Source organism: Panthera tigris, chromosome B3 (genome assembly GCF_018350195.1).
Source record: "Panthera tigris isolate Pti1 chromosome B3, P.tigris_Pti1_mat1.1, whole genome shotgun sequence".
NCBI lineage: Eukaryota > Metazoa > Chordata > Mammalia > Carnivora > Felidae > Panthera > Panthera tigris.
Window position 1 is genome coordinate 101,572,881 of NC_056665.1, and position 25,313 is coordinate 101,598,193.

General features: G+C 43.7%; 1 protein-coding gene across 5 annotated transcripts in view; it reads left to right on the plus strand.

Moving 5' to 3' along the window:
• SAMD4A (sterile alpha motif domain containing 4A) overlaps window positions 1–25,313 on the plus strand; it is a 207,795-nt gene that overhangs the window by 108,307 nt on the left and 74,175 nt on the right. For 2 of the 5 annotated variants that reach the window (XM_042989731.1, XM_042989733.1), the window contains exons 1-2: window positions 1,503–1,869; window positions 14,931–15,449. In XM_042989731.1, coding sequence (XP_042845665.1) covers window positions 1,518–1,869; window positions 14,931–15,449 — 871 coding nt within the window. In that variant the 5' untranslated portion in view covers window positions 1,503–1,517. Of the gene's footprint in view, window positions 1–1,502; window positions 1,920–14,930; window positions 15,450–25,313 lie in introns of those variants that run through there. The other 3 variants (XM_042989732.1, XM_042989734.1, XM_042989735.1) reach the window with 2 other exon arrangements.

Below are 25,313 nucleotides of genomic sequence, written 5' to 3' on the forward strand. Positions count from 1 at the left end.
CCTTTTTATGTCGAAGCCAGAGGCTTGCGTCATATAACAGTGAATTCAGGGAGATTTTTTATTTGCATGTGAATCATAGCTTTTCCAGCTGAATGTCACTTACTTGGAATTTTTGTCTGATTTTGTTTTTGTTTTTGTCTCTTGGTGTTTTTCCATCGGGCTCTTTGGCTAACCAGAAAAAAAAAAAAAAACTAGAGGAAGGGCTCAATCTGACTGGAGCAGGGTTTGAGTTGGCAACTCAAAAAGAAGAGTATTATGAATGTGAAAAAAAGAAAACGGATGCTTTATTTTGCTTTGAGGGAGGGACCGAGGCCAAGTCAAATTGAGAGCTCTAATTTGGGAATGGTGTTATTACAGGTCACTGGGAGTTGGTTACGCTCTAAATTGGGAGGCCAGTCACATGAGGAGGCAGCAAAGGCGGATCACATGGGGGACGGTCGGGGCTCTTTTACAATGAACTTTTATTTTATTTACTACACAGTTGAAATGTACTTCTTTCGTGTTGAGAAACCAAGTCACCTTACTGGCGGTGAGCACTCCCTATGTTGGCCCATCAGTTGTTTTATTAGTGAGTCAGTTCTTGCCATGTGTAGGTTTTCTGGGGCTTTATTTAGGTACTGGACTCTGTTCAGTGATTAGTGGAGCAAGCCATGTGCTAAAGGTTATTTATCTGCTCTGCACCTTCACCTTCAGATCTTCTTCTGAGGGGCTTGCATTAATCTCTTCCAAAGTCCCTACCCCATTTTTGATCTCAAGGTCAAGACATTCTGATATATATCCATGTAAATATATATATAATCTCTATTTATTAGGTTATCTTTCATGTCCTGTTACTATTAATATCAGCCTGCAAAATAAAAACCAAAAAAGATGGGTACTGCTCCCCACCATGGGCAGCTGGGAACAAAGTGTTCTTCCTACCCCAAATCGCAGACCCTTGATGCCCTTGGCATCTCAGGGATGACCTGGAAAGGGTGTGTGTGGTAAGCTGCTGATTTTTTGTGGAGAATCAAAATTGGCTTTTTTTGATGTAGAAAGCCCTGATTAGTTGGCTGTGTTTGAAATAAAAACAAAAATGCAGCCCAAGAAGAATATCTAGAACTCCGCGTCCAGTGCAAACAAGTTGTGCTCATGGTCCTAAATGGGGCGTGTTACTAAGTCTGTGACACAGAGAGTCTGCTGGTGCTTCCAAAGCATGTGGACCGGCGATGCTTGTGATCAAGGTTAGGAATAGAAGGTGTGTGGAAACTTTCTATAAAAGGCAGCCGGGGCCCCTGGACTGGTGTGGATGAGTGGTCAGGAAACTCTGGCACTGTTCATGGGCATACCAGAGTGTTGCTGCATGACCTTGTGTGAGCTTCTCTGTGCCTCAGTTTCCCTGAGGCACAATATTGGTTTTGGGAGGGGAGGATAAAGGATTCCAGAGATGTATGAGGTGTGAGATGTTAGCAGTAAATGGAGGGAGTGGGTGCCACATGGTATCACAGGAGCTCCAGTCAGGCCATGTGTCCCCAAACATGGCTGGGCCTCTAGTCTCTCCTCCAGCATCGTCCGCTGTGGGCGATGCCTCTGACATCACAATACCCAGCTGGACACTCAATAATGATGAGCTGTGCCCAGTGGACACCAGAGGAGGGGAGAAAAGGAGGAGGACAAAGTGGGGAGGGAGGAGATGGAGCAATCCCTTATGTGATAATTCCATCAACTCAGCTTTTCATCTACCATCTGGTTCAACTGTAATGTGTTCAGCTCCATATAACCTATACAGCGTCTGTGCCCTCTCCCCCAAACTCAGCAAAATCTTACGGTCCTCTAATCGAGAGAATTTTGCTCCTGTTGCTGCGTGTCTCGTGGTTCATCATCGGACCCGTGAGTTGATACTTCTTTACCTGACGGCTCTCCGGAGCAACCGTCTAGAGGTAATGGTCTGACTGCGTGGTCTAGGCTCTTCTGGGCCAACTGCACACCCACCTCCATCCTTCTCAGAGCAGCGCAGAACTCCGGGGTGGGGGCGATGTGGGAATGGTTTGAGACGGTGTGGTTCTACGGTCAAGATACTTTAGAATGGAAATTCTCACCTACATTTTATCATGAGCCACCCCCAGGCCTGGTCAGACTTTGTTAATGGTTCTAACAGCATTCTGAAACCCAAGTGGGCTGGATCGAGGCCTCTCTGTTGAGCCTTTGAAGGTGCCGTCACTCCTTTTTACTAGCTAGGTTGCTGTAACCGCAACACTTGAGAGATCATCCCTCTCCTAGAAACATTATGACGTTTTGCTTGCGTATTTGTTGATAACTTTCTTAAAACTCCAACAACTTCCTCTTAAAAATAGGTCCCTGCCACCGATTGAGTTGATTCCTCTTAGCCCTTCTCCTGGTAGGATATTATTTTTCCTACCTGGTTTCACATCAGCCTTAACCTGCTGACCATGCCTATGCTAGAAATTGGAGGCCTTGATTTTTCTCTTAGTTCCTTTGACCAGTGGTTCTCAAACTTAAGCCTGGATTCAAATCACCTGAAGGGGTTTTTAAACAGAGTTTCTGATTTAGTAGATCTATGATGGGGATCCAGATTATGCATTTCTAACAGGTTCCCAGGTGTGTGTGGGGAGGCCTGGCGGGGGTGGGGGGGCGGGGACTGGGGGTGGTACGATACTCTAAGAACCTGTGTCTTAGGCCTTTTTGGCTCTCCTAGCCTCTCCTCCTCCCCTTCCTCAGCCTGCAGGAGAGGATCCCATGGAGCATTGCCCTGGTCCCTTCTATGATGGTAACCATCATTAACAATTTTATAGCATTCACTATGGGCCAAACAGTGGTCCCTTGCTTTACACAGGTTAAATAATTCAAACATCTTAACAGTCCTATGAGGTATCCCATTTTCCAAATGAGGAAACCGAAGTGTGTAGAGCAGTTAAGTGAATTGCCCAAGGTCACACTGCTACCCAAATGGATGGTTGGAATTCAAGATTCAAGCCCAGAGAACACAGCTAGAATCTATGCTCTCAGTCGCTATGCTTTCTTATCTTTCTTTTCCTCAAGTCACTTAGAGCACCTAATGCTCCTACAGTTTTTGGAAGTGAATACCTCAGAAAGGACACCCAAGACAACTGAGCATATCTTAGGTACTTGTAACCTATGTCTTGGGGTCTGAGTCTCCAGACAGCTCGGCTTCCACGTGTGTGTGTGTGTGTGTGTGTGTGTGTGTGTGTGTAGGTTGGTGGGAGATGGCTCTTTGAGAGCTGACTGAACCTCAGGAGGACCTCGGGAGGAGCTAATGTGAAGACACGAGCGGCATCCACCCCCGAAGGGAGGCCAGAGCTCCCCTTCTGCTAGAGCCCAGTGTCCCCTCACTATTCTGCCCTAGTCTGAAGGTTTCTGCTGTTGACACTTACCACCCTAACCAGAGACAGACAAAGCTGGGAAGGAACAGATCTGCTGTGTCAGCGGTTATGATAGAAAAGCACATGTGTCTACGGCCATACCACCCTGAACGTGCCCGATCTCTTCTGATCTTGGAAGCTAAGCAGGGTCGGGCCTAGTTAGTACTTGGATGTGAAAAACACATGTATCTTTTGTCCAGTGTGGTCCAGCAAGCCTGCGTGATCAGCACTGACCTAGACAAGCATTAAGAGACACGTAAATGGGAGGCACTGTCCCAGCCCTCAGGGAGCCAGCAGTCTTCATTCAGGAGAGAGTCACACAGCATGTACATCATTGAGCTGGTCTGTGTGGTAGAGAGGCAGTGAGGGCTAGAGCAGATCAACAGGGAGGAGGCAGATTCTTAAGCCACGTCATGGATGAGGATGGGGAGCACGAGGGGAAGGGTTTGGATGTATGCAGGGCATATCTACAGCAGAAAATATTTGATGATAAATCTTTTAAGATTTGAACTGCCACAAGTTGTCTCCATTGGTGTAGTGATAATCGATTAAGCTTTCTGTGTTTTTTCCAGTAAATAATGTGTTGGATGCTGATTGGAGGTCTGCTGGAGGTTCTGGGGGTTATTTTAGAAAATGGATTCTATTCCTTACAGAGTTGCTGGTTGGTTCTATAAATGGAGGCCTTCTTAAAGTATTTTTTCTACCTCTCTGGTCTGACTCTCTCCAATTTTTTTGTATTGTGGACATTTCTGTGGGGTACAAAACTTTTCCCATGGCTATCTCTGACCCCACACACCCCATTAAGGAGGACAGACCCTAACACTGGGCCATCAACATTGATAAGGACTAAAGATAAAGACCCAACAGCTTAATAAATACATCTCCCCTTAAAGGTGGTGGTGTAAAGCTAGATTAAAACAAAATGGAGCGTGCCTGGGTGGCTCAGTTGGTTGAATGTCCGACTTCAGCTCAGGTCATGATCTCGCAGTCTGTGAGTTCGAGCCCAGCGTTGGGCTCTGTGCTGACAGCTCAGAGCCTAGAGCCTGCTTCAGATTCTGTGTTTTCCTCTCTCTCTGCCCCTCCCCCGCTCATCCGCGTGCGCGCGCTCTCTCTCTCTCTGTCAAAAATAAATAAACATTAAAAAAAGTTTTTTTAAAAAAACAAAATGGGCCACTGCTGTCACTCCCAGCACTGGACCAGTGTTATATAAGTCCTCTTGCTGTTTTTGGGTCCTTTTTTGGTTTAGAATTCTAGACGGTATGTTTGAGGCTCAGAAAGGATGCACGAGAAGCTTTGTCTGTAGTCTATAATGTGGGCTGTGAGCTCTTGTCTCCTCCTGCAACTTTCCCACAAAGTCTGCTAAAGCAAAGCGTCCTCATCTGGTTGGTGCCCCTGATTCTGGTCCAGCCACTGACCTCTGGGTCTCTTTAATTTCAAGGTGGGATGCCCAGAAGGAGGGAATAGCCCAAAAGGACAGAAACAGCCTTGGCCATTCTCATTTCTGATTACAGAACTTCATCCTTTTCTATTGTCCTTCCTGCCTTTCTTCCTTCTTAACAGAGGACTTTAGGAATTAAAAAGTAGCTCCCTTTCTCAAGAAAACCAAAACAACCTTATTCTGAGCACATCAACAGACCTACTTACCTGAAAATGAGTTTGATGCACAAAGAACAGGTGAAAGAAAATAAACTGCCTTTTCTGCTTGCCTTTGCATAAATTCCTGGAGTTGGCTAATAGCTCAAGAGAACCAGAAGGAGAGGTGTGCCTCTCACTCCCTCTACAGGGCTATACCTAATCAGGAAAAGCAAGCAGGATTGGAAACGTTTTGGGGGTTGCTTACCCAACTCAATTCTTACACAGTTGATTAGGCCCTTCTTTTCAAATACAGTAACAGTTAATTTGTGACCATGGATTTGAATATCCTCCCTCCACAAAATTGTCCATTCTCTCCTCCCCTAGAATAACTTTTACATGTATTTCAGATTTCATACCTAAATGAGTGATGCATGAATTTTACAGTCAACTTTTCTGGCACGTCTATTTTGGGGATGTATATGTGCTGTTCCTTGGTGACAGTATTTACACACATCACAGGGCTCTTACATTCACACTTACACTTTGGATTCCCATCTCTCAGGATGGGAAATTTTGCCTGTAAGTTGCTGAGCAACTTCCACATTATTTTAGAAAGTGTGAGACTTAACAGCCCAGACTCATTTAAAGACACAGAATGGCCCCCTGTTGTCACAGGTGAATCGGCCCTTCCCAGGTTTGTAAACCTATTGTGGGAAGTGGCTGTTGTTCAGTTTGGTCTGTTGGATCAAGCATGAACTATTCCTTTGAGATTTGACCTGTGTATATTTCTCTCAGGACACTCCTTATGGACTCCATCTGGCCATTGCCAAAGATTTTAGCCTGGAGTTCTTCACTAATAAATACGATGGCAGGTAGGCTACCTGGGCAACAGTGTGCTTCTTTCAAAGTTCTCATTTGTAGAGCTGCTCATGGAATAAGGCCCGAATCTGAGTGTTCTCGGACAAAGCATGTTTTCCTCCTTTGCAAGGTCAGCATGAGGATTGCCAATTCATTATTCTGAAATACTAATGGAGAGTCATTCTGTGGTGTGTGGGGTTTTGTCAGTGGTGGTCTGGGAGTGCGAGAACGGCACTGAAGTTTAGTGAGTGGGAAAACTTCCTGCTTTGGGAACATTTATGGCCTCTCCTCTGAGAGGTTTTTGGTATAAAAAAAACTAGCTGAATGTGGTTTGTAAGGATTTGTCTTGCATTTGTCAAGAGTAAGGTAACATTTTCTTCATCTCTAATTTATATGACTCTTAGGAGACCCATTCCTGTGAGGTTTTATTAGAACATAATTACTTACGGCCAAAAAATTTGGATGTTACAATAGTTTTAACACAGCCCTATTGGCATTGGTTTTCTTTCTTTCTTCAACAGATGTTTGCAAGAGAGTCATATTAAATACATCTAATTCTGCTGCCTCAGCCTAATGAATCTTTATCATGAAGATTACTTTAATTGGTGTCAGTTACAATCAAGAAAATCACCCATTATGCTTTTGTTTTCCAGCACGTGGGGAAATTTTCCATCCTAACAATACTGAGAGGGGAATGTAGTAAAGATTTTGAAAATTAAGTTAGTCATTTTATTTTCCTCTTTTACACGTTCCTGTTTTTATTTGACACTAAAGCTAAAAGTAATCAGAATTCTGCCCAGTCCAACTAGAAAGAGGTGACTGAACTGTTTCGGGGTGACCCGTGACACCTACAATAGTTTGCAGGTCACCGATTCTTCATTTAAAAGAAATTTCTAGGAAGTGCCTAAGATTTGAGTAAGAAATCCCAAAGTCTAACAAACCACTCTCAAACAAAATGCCTGGGAACAACTTTATGTAGCCATTTAAAAATGCGATTGATAAAGAAATGACAATGCATGGGAAAATGGGCACAACATTACTACCCACATAGAGCTATTGTCTAGTGGAGAAGTACAGAAAATAGGTGTGATACACAACAGGTCACATGGTAAATGCTATGGAGAAAAATAAAGCAAGGCACGGTGGATAAGGAAGTGTAAGGTGAGGGAGTAATATGGGCAATTTAAAATACTGTGGACAGAGAAGTTCTCACTCAGAAGGCAACATTTAAGCAAAGACATAACTGAGAGGGGCTGGATGTGGATCTGGGTAGGGGAAAAAGCATTCCAGGCAGAAGAAACAGCAAATGCAAAGGTTGAGGGGTAGTACATATCTGGCATGTGAAAGAAACAACAAGGAATCCAAATGGACTGAAAAGAACGAGGGACCAGTAGTGGGGAATGAGGTTCCATCATAGAGGACCTAATACATTATTGTATGGCTTTTGCTCAGAGATGAGAAACTGTTGGAATGTTTGATCAGAGAAGTGACATGACCTATCTTCCAGTATAAAAAGATGATTCTGTTCGTTATGTTGTTTGTGGGGCAGGAGGTGGATGGAATGCAGAAGCGTGGTGAGAGGTGGTTAGAATCTGGGTATGTTTTAAAGATTCAGCACACAGAGTTGCTAACAGATTAAACATGGGATATAAGAGGAGTAGTCAGTCCATGATGCTCGAAGGTTTCAACCTGAGCTACTGGAAAGATAGACGAGCCATTGCTGAGATAGAACAGAGGACCGAAGGAGCAGATCTAGTGACAGCAAGAGGGGGAACTCAGTTTTGGACAGAGTAACTTTGAGATCATCCAAGTGGACGTGTAGAAGATGCAACTGAATGTGCATCCAAGATGAGACCTGGGCCAGAGATACAAATGTGGGAGTCGTCTGTACAGACACGAGGTCAAAACTGAGGCAGGTGGTCAGGGGAGCTGGCCAGTTTTATGTGCCCGCTGGGAATGGGCAGCCTTAGACCTGCAAAAGTTAGCCATGGCCAGGAGGAGGTCAGAAACCTGAATGTGAATCCCAGCCCTAACTTGAGCTCTTGGCCAAGATCTCAGGACTAGTTGACTACTGGTCTGGGTCCTTCAGGAGCAAAGGAGACCTCATGGAAGAATGACCAGATCACTTGGGAGGGTAAGTGGATATTGTAGGTGTCTGTTCAAGTCACAGGTACCCTTTGAGGATAGTCAGTGAATGACCAACAGCTAATGACCCTCATGGTCCCAGAGAAAGCTCTAATGGTTATAATGGGCTATGCAGTCTACTACATAGATTCCTTTCTTTTCTAGTGAATTCAAGGGGCAGTAGCATTAAAAAAAATTTTTTTTGTTTTTATTTATTTTTGAAGGAGAGAGAGAAACAGAGCATGAGTGGGGGAGGAGCAGAGAGAGAGGGAGACAGAATTCGAAGCAGGCTCCAGGCTCCAAGCTGTCAGCACAGAGCCCGATGCGGGGCTCGAACTCACAAACTGTGAGATTATGACCTGAGCTGAAGTTGGACGCTTAACCAACTGAGCCACCCAGGAGCCCTGGGGCAGTAGCATTTTATAGTGATTTTTTTGTTTTTTTACCAAATAACATGAAGCTCTAATTAGTTAACTAGTAAGCTATATTCATCACCTATTGCTGTGTAACAAATCACCCCAAAACTTAAGAGCTTCACATCATCTTCCCCTCACAGTTTTCTGAGGGTCAGAAATTTGGGACAACCTTGCTGGATAGTTCTGGCTTAAGGTCTCTTGCATGGTTGCAGTCAAGACATTGACTAGAACTGGAGAATCCACTTCCAAGGTAGCTCACTCACATGGCTGGCAAGTTGGTGCTGGCTGTTAGCAGGAGGTCCGATTTCCTCCCCACACAAGCCTCCCCCAGGGCTGCCTGAGTGTCTTCATAATTGATGTAGCTACCTTCCTGCAGAGTGAGGGAGCCAAGAGAGGAGGTGGAAGCTACAATGCCTTCTATGACCTAATCTCAGAACACCTTACCACACTCTATCGGTCACACAGACCTGTTTGGATTCAGTGTGGGAGGAGAATACACAAGAGTGTGAATACTGAAAGGCAAGGGTCCATGGGAGCCACCTTGGAAGCTGGCAGTCACCCTCCTTGAAAACGGAGAAGGTTTCTATCTATCCAGTCCTTTATGTCTGCTCAAAGCACCACCTGCAGCTATAGGGGCTCAGTAACTGCATGCTGTCCCAGTCCCCCATAACAGCTAGTCTAATCCACATGTCTTATATGGCTCCACCAAATTATGGGGGTGTTTGTCCAGTCATTTCTAGCTCAAGTAGGCACCTTAGGAGACGATAGACAAGTGCAGGTGCCAGCACAAGAATCCCACCGTTGCCATGTTGGGATTTGACATTTTTCCCCCCGACTTTTTAGGTGCCCTGTCAGCTCACATTCCTACCAAATGCATAGTGTCTGTTATTACCACTGGCCATCTGTCCCCAAGTTGTGCAGAGTTGCACTACATTTAGAAAGCTTTAGTACATGACGTGTAATAGAAATCCTTCCAAGGAGAATTTGACCATTTAAGATCCACTAGAATTCCTGCCTTTTATTGCATTTATTTAAACAGTACTTCTTGTGTGTGTGCACTTAATTTCCAGCCATTTCTCGCATGAACAAATTGCCTAAATATACTTGTGAGAAACCCTTTTATAGTAAATGTTATTAAACCGAAAACAAGGGTATAATAAAATAGCAATTCAAGGGTAATTTACTAACAACTGGAACCCTTAAACATTGACATACTATTGTGTAGTAATAATACCAGACTTGGTATTTAAGCACAATCTTTGTCACTCTAAGAATCATTGGGACAGTTTCCTAATCCTCATGGTCTTTTATTATAGCTCTTTCAGGATTTTTTTACTACTCCTATGTCACTGGTTTGTAAATTATAAATCATCAACTTTTACCCACGTAAAACATCCAGCAAATAACATCTTTGCTCCTTATCTAGAGAAAATATTCAGAGAAAGTAGTAGAGGTGAGTTGGCACCATTGAATCTTGCTGTTCTTGGACCTCTGTATTCCAGAGTGTCTACTAAATACAGTGGTATTGGGGTGTATGATAACAGAAACTGCATCACAGAAGTGATTGACTCATTGCAAGTTTCAGGATTTCTAAGTCTTCCCCAGTAAGGAAAATCTGTTGACTACACATCTCAGTAAAATCTCCTTGCTCTCTGGAAGGTGGTGTGAATGCCGCAAAGAAGACCAATGGGCAGGGCAGCTGGACAGGACCTAGCTCTCATGTACCAAGTCCCCACATGTAGGACCAGGCTTCTGTTTGAAGGTGGAGATGCTTATTCTCTGATCAGTGTCCTGGGGATGCTTACCCTGAGAGACTGACTCAGTACTAACTAGAAAGTAGTAGACCTTGCAATCCTGGCTTATTAGCTTGCCATGAGGAGCCATCATCAGAGGGACCAGATGTACTCCAAGTCCATATACTCAGCACAGGAAGGCCTCCACAGGAAGCCAAATCATGATCAGAAACCATTTAACTCGCCCTGAAAAGCTATCATCACAGAATCTTGCAAGAGACGATCCAAGTCTGTATGGTCAGTTCATTCTCACCCAGGAATGAAGATACCGGGAGCGAAATCATAGTCCAAAAGTTGTTTGGCGAGTGGATAATCAGGATGAGGGAGGCTGAGGTGACTGTTGAGTGGCAACAGGTTAGCTTCATGAGTTGATCTCAGAATGGGAATGATTTTGCCTGAAGGGCTGAACTGCTCAAAGCCAATGCTAACGCTTAATTTTTCCAGAGGTGTATTCCAGTTTTGAAGAGGTATATTGTATTTTTTTTTTGATCACATAACACATTACCCAAAACTTAGCAGATAAGGAAAAATAAACACGTTATCACATGCAATTCCTATGGATCAGGAATATGAGAGGTTCTGGCTCAGGGTCTCCCAAATGTGGTCCAGAGTGCAGTCATCTGAAGGCTTAAGGGGCCAGGGGTTCTGCTTCCAAGATGGTTCCCTCACATGGCTAGCAAGTCAGTGCTAGCTGTTGGCAGGAAGCCTCAGTTCCTCACTTTCAAGACCCCTCTCCCTTCTGGGTTCTTTGAGTATCGTCATAGCATGGTAACTAACTTCCCCCAGAGTGAGTAACCCAAAAGAAAGCAAGGCAAAAGCCGCCAGTGCCTTTTATAACCTAATCCATGAACTCACACACTGTCTTTTCCGCTACACTCAATTTGCTAGAAATGACTCCCTAAGTCTAGCCTGCCCTGAAGGAGAAATGAATTCATTAGGCTCCATCTTTTAGACAGGAATGTCAAAGAAGGTGTGGACATATTTTAAAACCCACAGTAAGTGTCACCTACGTTGTCTCTGCAACTCCTTTTTTTCCTGCCCTTCCATAGCTGGCAAGTCTTCTGCTGATCCATGTACTCTATTGATATATTCATATTATTGTCTTTGTAAATATAATACACATATACACCTTTTATATGTAATTATATATCATATATGATATAATATTTATAATGTGGATACTATGTTACACATTACACATATTATCTATATTATAAATATTAATGTATTGAACTTATGGCCAAACTCTTCTAGCATGATAATCATTATGTATCTTTATGCTCATTTGTATACCCCCATTCTGCCACCTCACTAGCCAGGGGGACCTGAGGCAAATTGCTTGACTTCTCTGTGCCTCTGTATCCTCATCTGTAAAATTAGACTGTAATAGGACCTATCTCATAAGTTTCTTGTGAGATTTAAATGAGTAATTACACGCACAGCGGTTGGAAGAGTGCCTGGCACATAGAGACCATTCAATACCATCAGCTGTCAGCGTGGTGTCTGTAGTTGCTGCAGAATAGTTTGACCCAGTAGTACAAGCCCTCAGAGGGCTATCTTGGGTCCATGTTCCCAGTGGCAGTACACAAAAGTCAGGGTGGTCTTCCTGGCTACACCACAGTCCCACAGCATCCAAGCCCTGAACCGAGAATGCAGAAAGAACCGTTTCAGGCCTGGGAGGGACCAGGGCCAGAGGTCTCTTGTTTTCCTTTCCTCTTTGCTGCACTTGTTCCTCCTCTGGCTCCCAGGTTACCCCTGACCCAGAGTGCTTACATGGAGATAACATGTTTAGTTTGCACTCTGAGTCCTATTTATGTTTTGTTTTTGTTCCCTTTTTTTTTTTTTAAGGCTGACCTTTTGCAGAAGGGTAGAATACCCAAACAGGGAAGTGACCTCGCAGAAACCTAGGGAGTTCCTCAGCCTCGTGAACTTGTATTAAGAGTTGTTCCTGCATTGTATTTCTAAGTCTACGTTTTCCAGGGTGTATACTAGCTACATCTGATCATCTGATTGACGTCAGACAGATTGATCTTCCTCTCAGGACCTTTTGCTTCTTGCCAGTGCCTCTTGAGCTCCTTGGGCTTAATGAATAGATTTTATCTTTATCCGAAGCATACTTGTAATTAAAAACATGCTGGGTGTTTGCTGAAAATGTATTGATGGGAAGTTAGAGCTGGTGCTTCCTCCGTCTCCCAAAGCTACTTTAAAAGGGAAGCCATACCTAACGGAATGCATGCACCAGGGTTGTCTTTTGTCAGGTGACAGGTAGCTAAATATAGAGCTGGAGCTGGGAGGGACGTGCTGAGGTCACTTGTGCCCTCCTGCCATCCGCCTTCCCCATCTGAATGTCTCCAGCTCTGTGGCTAGCCCGTTCTGTAGCCTCCAGCATACATGGCTTCTGAGCACTTCCGCTGTGGGTAGTCCAAGTTAAGATGTGATATCGGTGGTAATATACACCCTGCGTTCCGAAGACTTAATGCAAAGACAGGCATGTAGAATGTTTCCTCAATAATTTATAGTTGATTACAAGTTGAAATAGTATTTTGATACATTGGATTAAAGAAAATACATCATTACAATTAATTTCCCCTCCCTCTTTTCACTTTTCTTTTAATATTAGGAAGTTATAAATACCGTGTGTAGCTCACATTACGTTCCTATCCATCAGTGCTTCCTTAGGCATCTATCTCTATTTTTCAGGCCTCCAGCACATAGATTATAAGGCTTTCCTTGGTGACTCCTCTGGGTCTTTTGTCATTGTGGCACTTCATTTCTTCTCCACATCCAATCTTAATCTCTGCCGCTTCGATTTGAAGACTTCTACTTCAAATAGTTGGCTCTTCATCTTCTTATGAAATCCCCACTTGAAAAGAGTTGAGTGTCTCTTCATATCGTTCACCTGTAAGCCCAGTAGCCCCATTTTCTTTCAGCTTTTGACTTCCTACCTCTTCCAACTCTGATATTTTTAAATGATCTTCCCTGGGTAATCCTTTGACTCTATATATTACTTTTAAAACTCGGTATCCAAAACCAACCAACATGGCTCTAATGTGGGCCTGAGTACTGCAGAGACAAGTAGAAGAAATTATGTCCACCATCAAGTACTTGATGGTCCTTTTAATGCATTACCACACAAGGAGGGACAGATGCTGTTGGTAACAGTCTTAACTGATGAGGAAGTTGACGCTCAGGTAGGTGAAGTAACTTAACAAGGTCCCACTGCAAATTAAGTGGCAGATCTGGGATTCATGCCCAGGTTTGCCAGGTTCTGGAGCTTATATTCATTCGGTATATATCATGTCTTCCTTGCCTGATACTTTTCTTTGAATACACCCTTGATCTCGAGGGGCTTTATAGTACTTGACTGATGCATTTGTAGCTTCTGGTCAACAATGATTCTTGAGCTTGTTCTGTTATGTTTGTCTAACTGGAATTGTGAAGTCCTTCTGCTAAATTCCAGATACTCCCTTTCAACTCTGCAGATTCCTCTTGAAAGCCAGTAGGACTGCCCTGCCCTGGCCTATTGTAGGGTAATTTGTAGTCAAGAGGCAATGTCTTCAGCTGTCAGGAGTGTCTTTTCAGGAAGGGAGCTTTCTTTCTTGTGGCCTGAGATCTTCAGGATAACTATCAGTTTCCAGAACAAGCTACTTCTCAAAGGCCAGTCAAGGCAAAGTACATTGTTTATCCATGTTTACCTAAAGGCAACAAGTGTGTGTTTTGAGTAGAAGGCAACAAGAAGGGATCCTTGAGAGTGTGTTAAAAATGGATCTTCTCACACATGAACATTGAAGACATGATACCAAGTGAAATAACCAGTCACAAAGGGACAAATACTGTATGATTTCACTTACAAGAGGTAACTAGAGTAGTCAAATAGACAGACAGAAAATACAGCGGTGGTTGCCAGGAGCTGGGGGAGGGGAGAAATATGGAGGGATCATTCAGTGAGTACAGAGTTTCAATTTGAAAAGATGAAAAAGATCTGGAGATGGATGGTGGTGATGGCTGCACAACATTGTGAATGTCCTTAAAGCCACACCACTGCATGCTTGAAAATGGTGAAAATAGTAGATATTATGTTATATATATTTTACCATAATAAAGACAACTAACCAGATTTTCTATACATGAAGAAAAATAGCTTGCTTATCACGTGTGATCGGAGGTGCTACTGGAGCTAAGTCCCATCCCGGGTTTGAGATCACAATTGTTTTCTGAGGTAGCTTCTCATGAGAAAGTGCATCCTGCACTGAGATGAGGGGAGCTCTTTCTTTTTCTGACAGATTTCTCCATCTAGGAAGTTTTACTTCACACAGATGCCTTTGCCAGGGTGTAAACTACTTTTCCACAGATGTCTGGGGTAGGGAAAGCAGCCTTACCTCCAAGAGATCCAACGAACGTTTGACAACACTTGCTTTTCTGTGGAGATTTTCTTATTCCTTATCCCCCTATCTGAAGGTGTGTCTGGACTTTTCTAAGAAAGAGTGCAGGGCTGTAAGTTCTATTTGGTTGTACCAAAGTAGTTGTAGCCTCTTTGGAGACCTGAATGGGAATTAGATTGAGCACCCGAACCTCTAAGAACATTTGTTCTGTGTTTCATTGATGTCAGTGCCCCCCGACATCCCGGAGTCAGTCATCCAACCTGATGAGTGGGCCATTTTGAGAAACATTCAGCCAGGGTATATAGATTGAGACTCTAACCCATAGGAATTCTCTCTACAGTGCGGTGTTTCATGCCATTGTGGGTGTATTTGCTTATTTGCCCCGTATATTTTCCTTTTCAGGAATCATTAACCAATGGCAACAGGAATCCAAGGATAAAGTGATTTCCCTCCTGTTAACTCACCTGCCTTTGCTGAAGCCAGGAAACCTCGATGCAAAAGTTGAGTATATGAAACTGCTGCCCAAAATCCTGGCTCACTCTATTGAACACAACCAGCACATCGAGGAGAGCAGGCAGCTGCTGTCCTATGCTTTGATACATCCGGCCACTTCGTTGGAAGACCGCAGTGCTTTAGCCATGTGGCTGAACCACTTGGAGGACCGCACGTCGACCAGCTTCGGCGGCCAGAACCGAAGCCGCTCAGACTCTGTGGATTATGGGCAGACTCACTACTATCACCAAAGACAGAACTCCGATGACAAGCTCAATGGGTGGCAGAACTCTCGGGATTCGGGGATTTGCATCAACGCCTCCAACTGGCAGGACAAAAGCCTGGGGTGTGAGAACGGCCATGTGCCCCTCTACTCCTCTTCATCTGTCCCCACCACAATCAATACGATTGGAACCAGCACAAGTACAAGTAAGTTCCCAGGAAGCCCGTAAAGCAGTGTGCTTTGGTGACTTGCTGTGTGTGGCATGTCCCACTGCGAATGTCTGCTCTGAGCACCCCATGACCCTGGGAGAGACGGGCCGATGGGAATTGGCTGTGGGAAGGGGATCTTTGCATCCCATACCTGTTGCTCTTTTGACTCTGGAAGGATAAAAATGCTGGGCAGGTAGAAATGAGTGATGGTCCAAATTTGGGTTATAAACAGACTGAAAAATAAATACGTTTGAGAGAAGAGTAAGTGGTGAAAGAAGGAAACTTCCCGTTTCCACGAGCAGAAATGCCTTTTACCCGCATGCCTTTCGCCCTGGAGTTTTCGGATTTGCCAAAACACTGAGTTATGAGTGATTCTCTAAACCTGATTCTAACCCATGGTTAACCAGATGCCCTCATGGGGTTTGTGCATTTTCTTTGTTTTGTTTTTTTTTTTTTCTGTTTTCTTTCTTTCTTCCTTTTTTTTTTTTTTTTTTTTTCCCTTTTTTTCATTTCACCCTGGAATGTTCCCTCCCTTGCACTTTCTGGTTTTTAGCCCCAGTTGTTGGGGGCACTTTTCCTCCTGACCAGGGAAGTAGGTTTGCTAACTTGAGAATGCTGCTCTGTGCTGTGGCCTTTTCTCACTCCGCCTCACCTAGGAGAGGCGGGTCAGGAACCGTTCTGCAGAAGGGGAGAGCAGAGGACAGCTTTCTGCTCTTTTGACCACTAAGGCAAAGTACCCTGCTCGCAGCTGGGACTAGGGCTGGGAATCCTCTGTATGGCTCCCCACTTAGGCTGAGCAAAGTGACAGACGTGCCATTTGTGCTTCTGTAAAGTGACAGTATGGGAGGGGGGCCTGTCATTGAACAGAAATCATCCATGCTACTTGCGTGTGTTCGTGAATACAGTGTCTGCAGTGAGATAACTTTCTCAGTGGAAAGCTTTTGTGGTTAGACCTTACGTGCCTGTCAACATGCAGGAACCCCCAATTAAAAGATCTGAGAGTATTAAGAATTAGCGGTGACAGCTTCTTGGCCTCTACCTCCACTTGGATCTTTTTGCTAATGGGCCCTTTTAAATGGCTTTCTCAAATACATAGGAGTGTCGAATTATAACTACATTAATTGAAACAGGACCTTAGTGGAATAACCGAGGAAATACTTAAGATACTGCATTCATAATGCTACAAAATGAGATTTTTAATTCCTTTTTTCTCTATTTTTACACTGAGATATTGATAACTAGTACATTTGGGGAATTAAGTGATTATTGCATCATTAATTTATTATGTAAGAGGTTCTGAGGACAGTCTGTTTCACAGACTAGTAATCCGGGGAACAGTTTCACTAGCTTGTGTGTGACAAAGAGTGATGGCAGGGACTGTTAAAGCAGACACATGTAGGCTGGATGACAGAGCTTTTTGGCCCAAGTTTCCTGGGTCAGGGACAGAATCTAGTAATTGTTACAAAACTCTTTGATAGGTGGGAGAGATGTGAGCTCCAAGCTGCCTGCCCTCTCAGAACTTGGTCTTTTATATTTTAAGGGGTTGAATTTTATGTCACTTGTCTTCAAGTTATTCTTGGGTCATCATATTTCTGTCTCTACTGATTTGCACATTCAGGGCTGTCTCTTGACAAGATGTGTACATTCAAGATGGTTATCAGATTGTAGTCAATGGGTACTTTCCTTTTTTACTGTGGCCCTCCAGCCTACAGAGCGGAGGTGATGCAGAAACGACTGTCATGGCCTCCCAGATCTCTGGGTCCCTGTGTAGTACTTGAGGAGAAAAAGACTTGAAGGTTTAACGAGATAACTAGATTACATATGTCAGGAAGAAGAAAGGGGTTGGAGCCCTGTTTCAGAGCATTGGCAAAGAAATCTTAGATCTGTCTTCCAGCAAGTTTCATGCAAACACTTAGGCCATGTCAACACTTGTATTTCAATATCTCTTTAACAAAACATGAATGTCATTGCTTCAGTCTTCTGCATTGTCGATGGTGGTTAAATTGTGTTTGTCAAAACTGCCAACTTTTGGGTCATGCATTCACTCGTGCCTCTATTAAATATCTCCTGAGCACCTGGGAGGCAGTTTGACAAAACGGAAAGGACAGGAACCTTGGTGTCAATGCCCTGCTAAGTCCAAATCTCAGATCTACAGTTTGCTAACTACAGCTTGGCCAAGTTACTTAACCTCTCTGAGCAAGGTCCTCACTTGTACAATGAACATTCATGATACCCATCTTTGAAGGACTGTGGTGAAGTTACTTTAGATTACACATGTAGATGCCCAGCGCTGGTCAGAGCTGGCAACAGGGTCTGCTAAGTGAATCAGTGAGAATGGGAAAGATAGTGAGGGGCAAAGTGCTAACACTGACCCCAGAGTCTGTGCCTGCATTTGCACCTTCTGGTCGTCATCTGATGAAGCACCTTTCCAGAGCCCAGGGCCATGCAGAATAGACTAGGTGTCCTTGAGTATGCTGTGGCTTTTGACCATTTCACCGCAGTAGAAAATGGATTGGACTGAAGGCTCCAGGATCTCTTCTATTGCACTAAAGAGCTACATGTCTTCTTTCTTTCAAAATGGAAAAAGATATCTACACAAAGCAACATAATTTATAAATCATAGTAAGAGAACTGAGATCATCATTTAGTGCTTCACATTTTCAAATTATCAGTCACATCAAGGACAGCTAATGAAAAGAAACTAACTAGAAGACAACCTTCTTACACAGTTTTTGGGTTTTAATCTTGGTTTGTTCCACTAACGTTTGGTTCCCTTGGTCATTATGCTCCAGCAAAGTGCCTTAGCATTTGTGGCCTCCTCCCTGTGTGGATTCTGCATCATTCAACTGCACTGAAAACACTATCCACTTTCTGGGTACCGAGTACTGTGTTTGAGTCCGTGGAAAATATAAAGAAGCTTAAGGAAAGTGATTCACTTTCAGGGAACCTATAATATAACAAGAGAGAGAAGGTATATCAATCAGTCTCACAATTAAAAATGAAATATCTTCTTTTAGCCAGACTAATCTGCAAAAATTTTGCATAAAAACCCATGCATTACATAAAAACGCAGTTAAAAAAAAATAACTCTAACAGCTGCCATAGGGCGATACAGGATTGTGTCAACTGAATGGGGGGTCTGTACTGTAAGCACTGTGAATGTTTGAAATGGAAAGATTCTTGTGAACTGCAGGGTCAAGAAAGCTTTTGCAAGAATTGGGGCAAGTAAGCTATGATGGAGATGGCAGGAGTGGGGGGACCAAGGGTAGGAACATTCATTGCGAGCAAAAGGGTGGAAGTTATAGTGAGCACGCAGGGTTGGAAGACAGTGAAGAAGAAGGAAAGGTTCGCAAAGGAAAAATAGCTCGTGAAAGAAAGCAATAAAAGTAGACAGGGAGGGGATCTGAGAGCTCTAAAGAGGCCAGCCATAACACCATCTGTATGACAGTGATATGAGCAATGCTGTAAGGGGGCCTGGTCTGCTATGTGCACGCCAGATGAATGACAAGGGATGACTACAACATCAGTGAGTTTCAAAGGTATCATGGGGTTAGGAACAGGCATGGAGCAGAAGAAATTGATGCTAGAAACGTTCCTGGGTATAATTATTAGAATTAGGATTCAGTATTGACTTTGGACATACATTACAGATTCATTTATTTTTTCATTCATTCACTTAGGAAGTGTTTATTGAGTACCTACTATATGCTTAATCTACTCGAGGCACTTGGTGCGTCAGCAGACCAAAGATGCTCTCCCTTGTGGAGTTGCGTCTACACTATTATAGTATATGAGGAAATTATATAATGTGTTAGAGATTGATAAGTGGCATGGAAATAAGAAACAGAGTAGGGTCAGTAGGATCAGGCCTAGATGGTGAGGTGATTATAGTAATAAATAGGGTGGTCAGGGTAGACCTCATCGAGAAGGTGATGTGTGAACAAAGACTTGAAGGAGGTAAGGGGGTTAGCCAAGTGAGAGTCTGGGGGAAGAACAGTCCAGCCAGAGAAAAAGCTTGAGCAAAAATCCCAAGATCTTTTCCCAGCTTGCTGGGGAAAAGCAAGAAGACCAGTGGCTGAAAGAGAGCGACATAGACAGTGGTGGAGCTTGCAGAGGTAACAGGGAAAGACAGATCCTATGGGGCATTGCAGGGCATTGCAAGGACTTTGACTTTTGCTCTCAGTAAACCAGGAAGCCATTGGAGGGTTTTTGGCAGACGAGGGACATGACCTTACATTTTAAAGGGATCCCTTTGGCTCCTGTATTAAGAACAAACTATACAAGGGCAAGGACAGAAACACAATGACCAGTTAAGAGGCTATTGCAGTAATCCAGGCAGGAGGGTGCTGACTTTGCCTGGGGTGGCTGAAGAAGAAGGGGGAAAAGTGGTCAGAATCTAGATCTATTTTGGAAGTACAGTAAGTGGCATTTCCTGACAAAATAAATGAAGAGTATAAGGGAAAGGATTCAAGAATGACTCGAAAGTTTTTGCTTCTGCAACTGGAAGGATGGAGAACGTTTCTGTTTATTAAGTTTGAAGGTAAGATTTGGAGTTGGGTCATCTGTGATGAATCTGTGTGTCCATTTGACAATCGGAGGTGTCTAGTAGGCATTTGGATGTATGAGTATGTAGTTTGGGAGAGAGGACCAATCCGAAGATAGACATTTGGGAGTTACCAGCACATGAGTAGCATTTAGAGCTATGAAACTAAGATTACCAAACCAGAGATGTCAGTAGAGAAGAGGACCAAGGACTGAGCCTGGGCACTTCAACATGAAGGCTGGGGAAGCCGAGGACAAAGCAGAAGAAATGCAGGAGAAACCACTGAAGTAAGGAAAAACTCAGGTGTGTGTATGTCTTACAAGGCGAATGAAGAACATGTTTCAAGGGGAAAAAGTGATCAAGTGAGTAAAATTCTACTGACGTGTCTACTAAGGTGAGGACCAAGAATTAACCACTGGATTTATCAAGAAGGTATATTAGAGGTAAATTGAGGGGGTGGGTACTTCCCAGATGGTAGGCATTTGGGGGCTGAAGAAAGTTATGTTAGTGATTCCAAAGAGATAAAAGGCAGGATAGGGAAAGAAACTAGCTACAAGCTCCAATCTTGGATGTGTGTTGACTTTGAGAAGGTGCTAGAACATTGAGATGGAGAAAAATGATGTTTAGAGGGCATTAGAAGCAGATGATGGTGCCATGCAGAGTTTTAGAAGGGATTAAGATGAGGCTAAGAGTGGGAGGCAAAAACTACACCCTAATATAACAACAGTCAACCAATTTTCATCCATTTAAGCAGACTCAAGAGTACCTTTTTATTAGTTGCAGATGTTAAATTAAGTGAGATCACACAGGACTTTTGGACCTTCTCTTCCATAATAAAGAAACAAATGGTTTGGGACAGCAGAGAAGTTGATTAAACACTTAGGGTAGCATCAAGGTGTTTCGGAAGAGAGGGAAGAATGTAATTTTCAGTACCTCACTCTCCTCGTAAGGCTACTCAGGGTCTGGTTACTGAAAGCAAGAATGTACAGATTCTTCATCATGAGCCCATGGGACCAGAAAGGACCAAGGTATTGGCTGTCACAGACTGTGCACAAATCTTAGTCAACTTTGCTTTGGCCATTATAAGCAATTCCAAGGGTAAGGTGCATAGAACCTGGCTTAGCATCTCTACATTTGCTTCCTGTCTGAAGTCTGCTATAGAAAAAGCAAACCATTAGGAAAAGACCATTCGGGAAAAGTATCTCCTGGATTTCTTAAGAGCCCACAGAATCCCCTTGTGTGGAGGTCAGTGCCACCTCCATTACCCCGGACTGCCTTTCTAGCCAGTTTCTAGTCTTCACTGGCAGAGTTTGACCTGGAATGAAACTATGTGCTGTAGTTACAAATGAAAGGAAGATCATTGCGAGACTTGATTTTTCTTCACATTCTTTACATTTGCTAGCCAGCCTGGTATGAGGCAAGAAGTCTGAAACTTTGGGTAACGAAAATTATATTCCACTTAAACTGCCTGCTTCTACAGTCTCATGGTACAGCTTGGAACCTTCGTATTTCTTTTATTAGTCTCAATTGATTTTTCTGATAATGAAAACCGTACATTAAAAAAAATTTGGTACTGTAGGTCATCAAAAAGTAAATTAACAGTAATAGCACACAACTGCATATTGTTTACTACATGCTGGGTACTGTTCAACACCTTTTACATAAATATCAACTCATTTAATCCTCATAACCTCTCCAATGTGGGTATTATTGTTATCACCATTTGACAGATGAGGAAAATTGAGGCACAGAGAGGCTAAGTAACTTGCCCAGTGTCACAGACCAACAAAGTGGATGAATTGGGGTTTGAACCCAGGCAGTCAGGCTATGGAGTCTGGCTCTGGACTTGAGGACACATGCCAGTCCCTCTTAATCCTATCCTCGGAGATTGGCTCAGTTACTAGCTAGTAGACCCTTGTTTGACTCTGAAGTTGTCCCTACCTGGGCCAGCCTCCCTTGAATCAGGGTTCTCCACAGCACACAGATGTAAGACTCTGCCCAAATTGCACCCAAGTGCACTGGCTTTGCACTGACCCGTCTATTTCAATATTAGCCCTTGGCGTTCTGTGTCACTATTCTTGGTTGACAAGTTTGCCTCCCCTTCCCAATCACAAATTCCTTGGGGACAAGGGTTGTCGTCTTTATCCCTCTTTCCTGGCACCTGGAAAGAACACTGTGTGGCTCAAAAAGTCACCGAAACTTGGGAGATGGCAATTTCCTGGCATCTGTTCAGCTGCCATTCTCCCGTGGCAGAGTGTCTCTGTTAGATAATGGCTGTCTCTTGCTAAGGCCAGATGTGGCCTCCAAATCCTCCTCAATATGCCCCTCAAGGCAGCCACTATAATTCAATAAGAGATGGCATGTGAACTGAAGCCTGTCTGCCCGCCTTGCCATAAATGTTTGCTGAACAGTAGGAACTTAATAAATTCCTGGGCTCACTAGGCAGATGTTCACGAAGTTAATGAATTTCCAGAATAAACGAGAAGACGTCTTTGGGAATTCACTAAGTATTTAGTGATAATATTGGTCAGTTAGCCTTCTGTCATAATCCTCATAGTGACATTTGTTGTTGCTCTTGCTTTTTTTGTGTGTGACTTATTTTACCAACTAGGTCTCAATACTAACAGACTCTTAATAACATACTGTGATCTTGATTGTGGCAGCAGTTATATGAATTTATTCATGTGAACAATGCCCTAGGGTTGTGCACAAATTCATACGCCCTCCCCACCCCCCACCCCCCACCCCCCCAAATCAGCGTATGATCAGATCTGCTGAGATCCGAGTAAGGTCTACCATAGTCTCATTAATTGTATCATGTTAATGTCAAGTTTCTGATTTTGATATTGCCCTATAGTTAGATAAAATGTCACCTTCGGGGGAACTGGGAGATGGGTACATGAGCCCTCTCTAGTATTTTTGCTGTTTCTTGTAAATCTATAGTTGCTTGAACATTAAAAGTTAGAAAACAAAAAACAGTGAGGCATCCAGTGCCTGGATATTTCTTGGGCTTTCTTTGGTCCTTGTTATTTGGCCTTCTGGGAATGTGGAGGGTCCGTCCATTTATGGGAAAGACGGTTACTAGGTGCCATGGAACCAATACCTGAAACAAAACTACTCCAGCAGGAAAGATGAGGAGCAAGGGTCGTGGATCTCAGGGCAAGTGGCTCCTTTGGAGAGCCCTGACCTGCCAGTTGGAAAAACCCCTCCAAGTTCATCAACTGACCTCTTTAGCCAGGGCCAGCTCCTTCAGAGATACCTGTTTGGTTCAAGAAGTCCTTTGCCCACTGCCCTTCACTTTTCTTTTTTTCTCCTTTTTATTTTTTTTAATGTTTATTTATTTTTGAGAGAGAGAGCACAAGCAGGGGAGGGACAGAGAGAGAGACAGACTCTGAAGCAGGCTCCAGGCTCCGAGCTATCAGCACAGAGCCTGACACAGGGCTTGAACTCACAAACCGTGAGATCATGACCTGAACCGAAGTCGGATGCTTAACTTACTGCCCCCCCCCCCCCGTGAGAGCCTCTGCAGGCTAAAACTCTCGGAGTACTGATTGGCGGGCAGGTGCGAATGATCTCACAGTTCAGGAGTTTTAGCCTGCGGAGGCGAGAGAGAGAGAGAGAGAGAGAGAGAGAGAGAGAGAGAGAGAGAGAGATTGAGAGAGAGACACTAAGCCTCCCAGGCGCCCCAACCCTTCACATTTTCTTACAAGACCAACAGCCACTTCAAACTCATTCCAGTCAGTCTGCAAAAAACTAAGAGAACCCAGATATTCAAGGGAAAGAGAGACACCATTCAGCTTTCAGGTAGCCCTGACAAGAAGAGAGGCCTTGTGAGTGGCCTCTTGGAAACTGAAACGGAAGGTCAAGGCCTGCAGACCCTGATTCTTTTTTGCAGGCGGCAGGTCTCCCCCATCCTAAGCCTCTGGTGTCATTGGGAGTTCCTTTTAGATCTTCATGGAATTATTTTGTCTTTTACCAGCAGACTTTCTGGGTGGAAAATTTCTTTCTCCCCCAAATCCAGCCAACCTGGCATGTAACTGAAAAATTCCATTATTTCCTTAACCCCTCGTTTGCTCTTCAAAGAGGTAACTCTAGTTGCTTTGCTTCCTTTGAGACGCATTTGTAACAGCTGGCATGAGATATTTTTAGCTTCAGCTTCCTTTCCCTTCAGGGGAAACTTTTTTAAGCGTGGCCCTGGCCTTCCTGATACTACAGTGTGAAGGTGGCTCAGCGAGATCTCAGAGGACCTGATATGGCCACTACCTAATCCTCCCTTTCCAAGAGTCCAGAGTTTTTACAGGACTGTGCTCTTCTTCACCACGCTTCGTGTTTGGTTTTGGGGGCGTGGGGAAGAACAATCGAAAAAACACCATAGTAAGCAGGAAGTCTGCTCATTTATTTTGAGTCAGCAGAGATCCGACTGCTTGGGAAAAGTCAAAGACCTCAGGAGCCATGCGCCTTGGGTCATGAGGCTGTGCCATCCGTCCCCTATCCAGGAGGATTTTTTTAGACCCTAATGACAGTAAGCGTTGTTAATAAACACTAGATGAGTGCCAGAGGAAGGCGGTTGTCTTCTAATTCTCTATTGTAATTGAAAAATAGGATGGATTCTGGCTGGAATAAAGGACTTAGATTGGACTAGCCCAGAAGAGGGAAGGAAGGAGGAAGAAATGAATAACATGGCTTCTTTAGGACTTTTTGAGCCCTGTAGTCTTAGGATTTCTATTATTTCACAAGATTTAAAGTCATAGTCTAATAGCGGCTACTCCACACACACACACGCGCGCGCACAATTGGACAAAAAAAACTTTTAATCTTGCAGTTCCTTATTTTTTTTTCTTTTCTCACTTTTAAGATTTCCAGGGACAAACTCAGCTTACCTTAAAGAAAGACATCATGATGTAGCATATCTGTATCTACATATATATATATATATCTACATATCCATACCTATATATATCTGTGTGTGTGTATGTATGTATATACTTCGACATCTTTAATATCAAGCAAATTAAGCCCTTGAATTTCATGGTTTCAAGTGAGGGTAAATCTTAGTGGCAGTGATTACTGTCAATTTGGGGTATATTTTCTAACTCTTAAACACTGCACATATCATTCCTGCCACCCCCATTCTCAGCATTCTATTAGATAAAGTATGGTATCTGAATATAGGAAATCTCAGAAAGTCAATTAAGAGAAGGATATGGAGGGGCGCCTGGGTGGCGCAGTCGGCTAAGTGTCCGACTTCAGCCAGGTCACGATCTCGCGGTCCGTGAGTTCGAGCCCCGCGTCAGGCTCTGGGCTGATGGCTCAGAGCC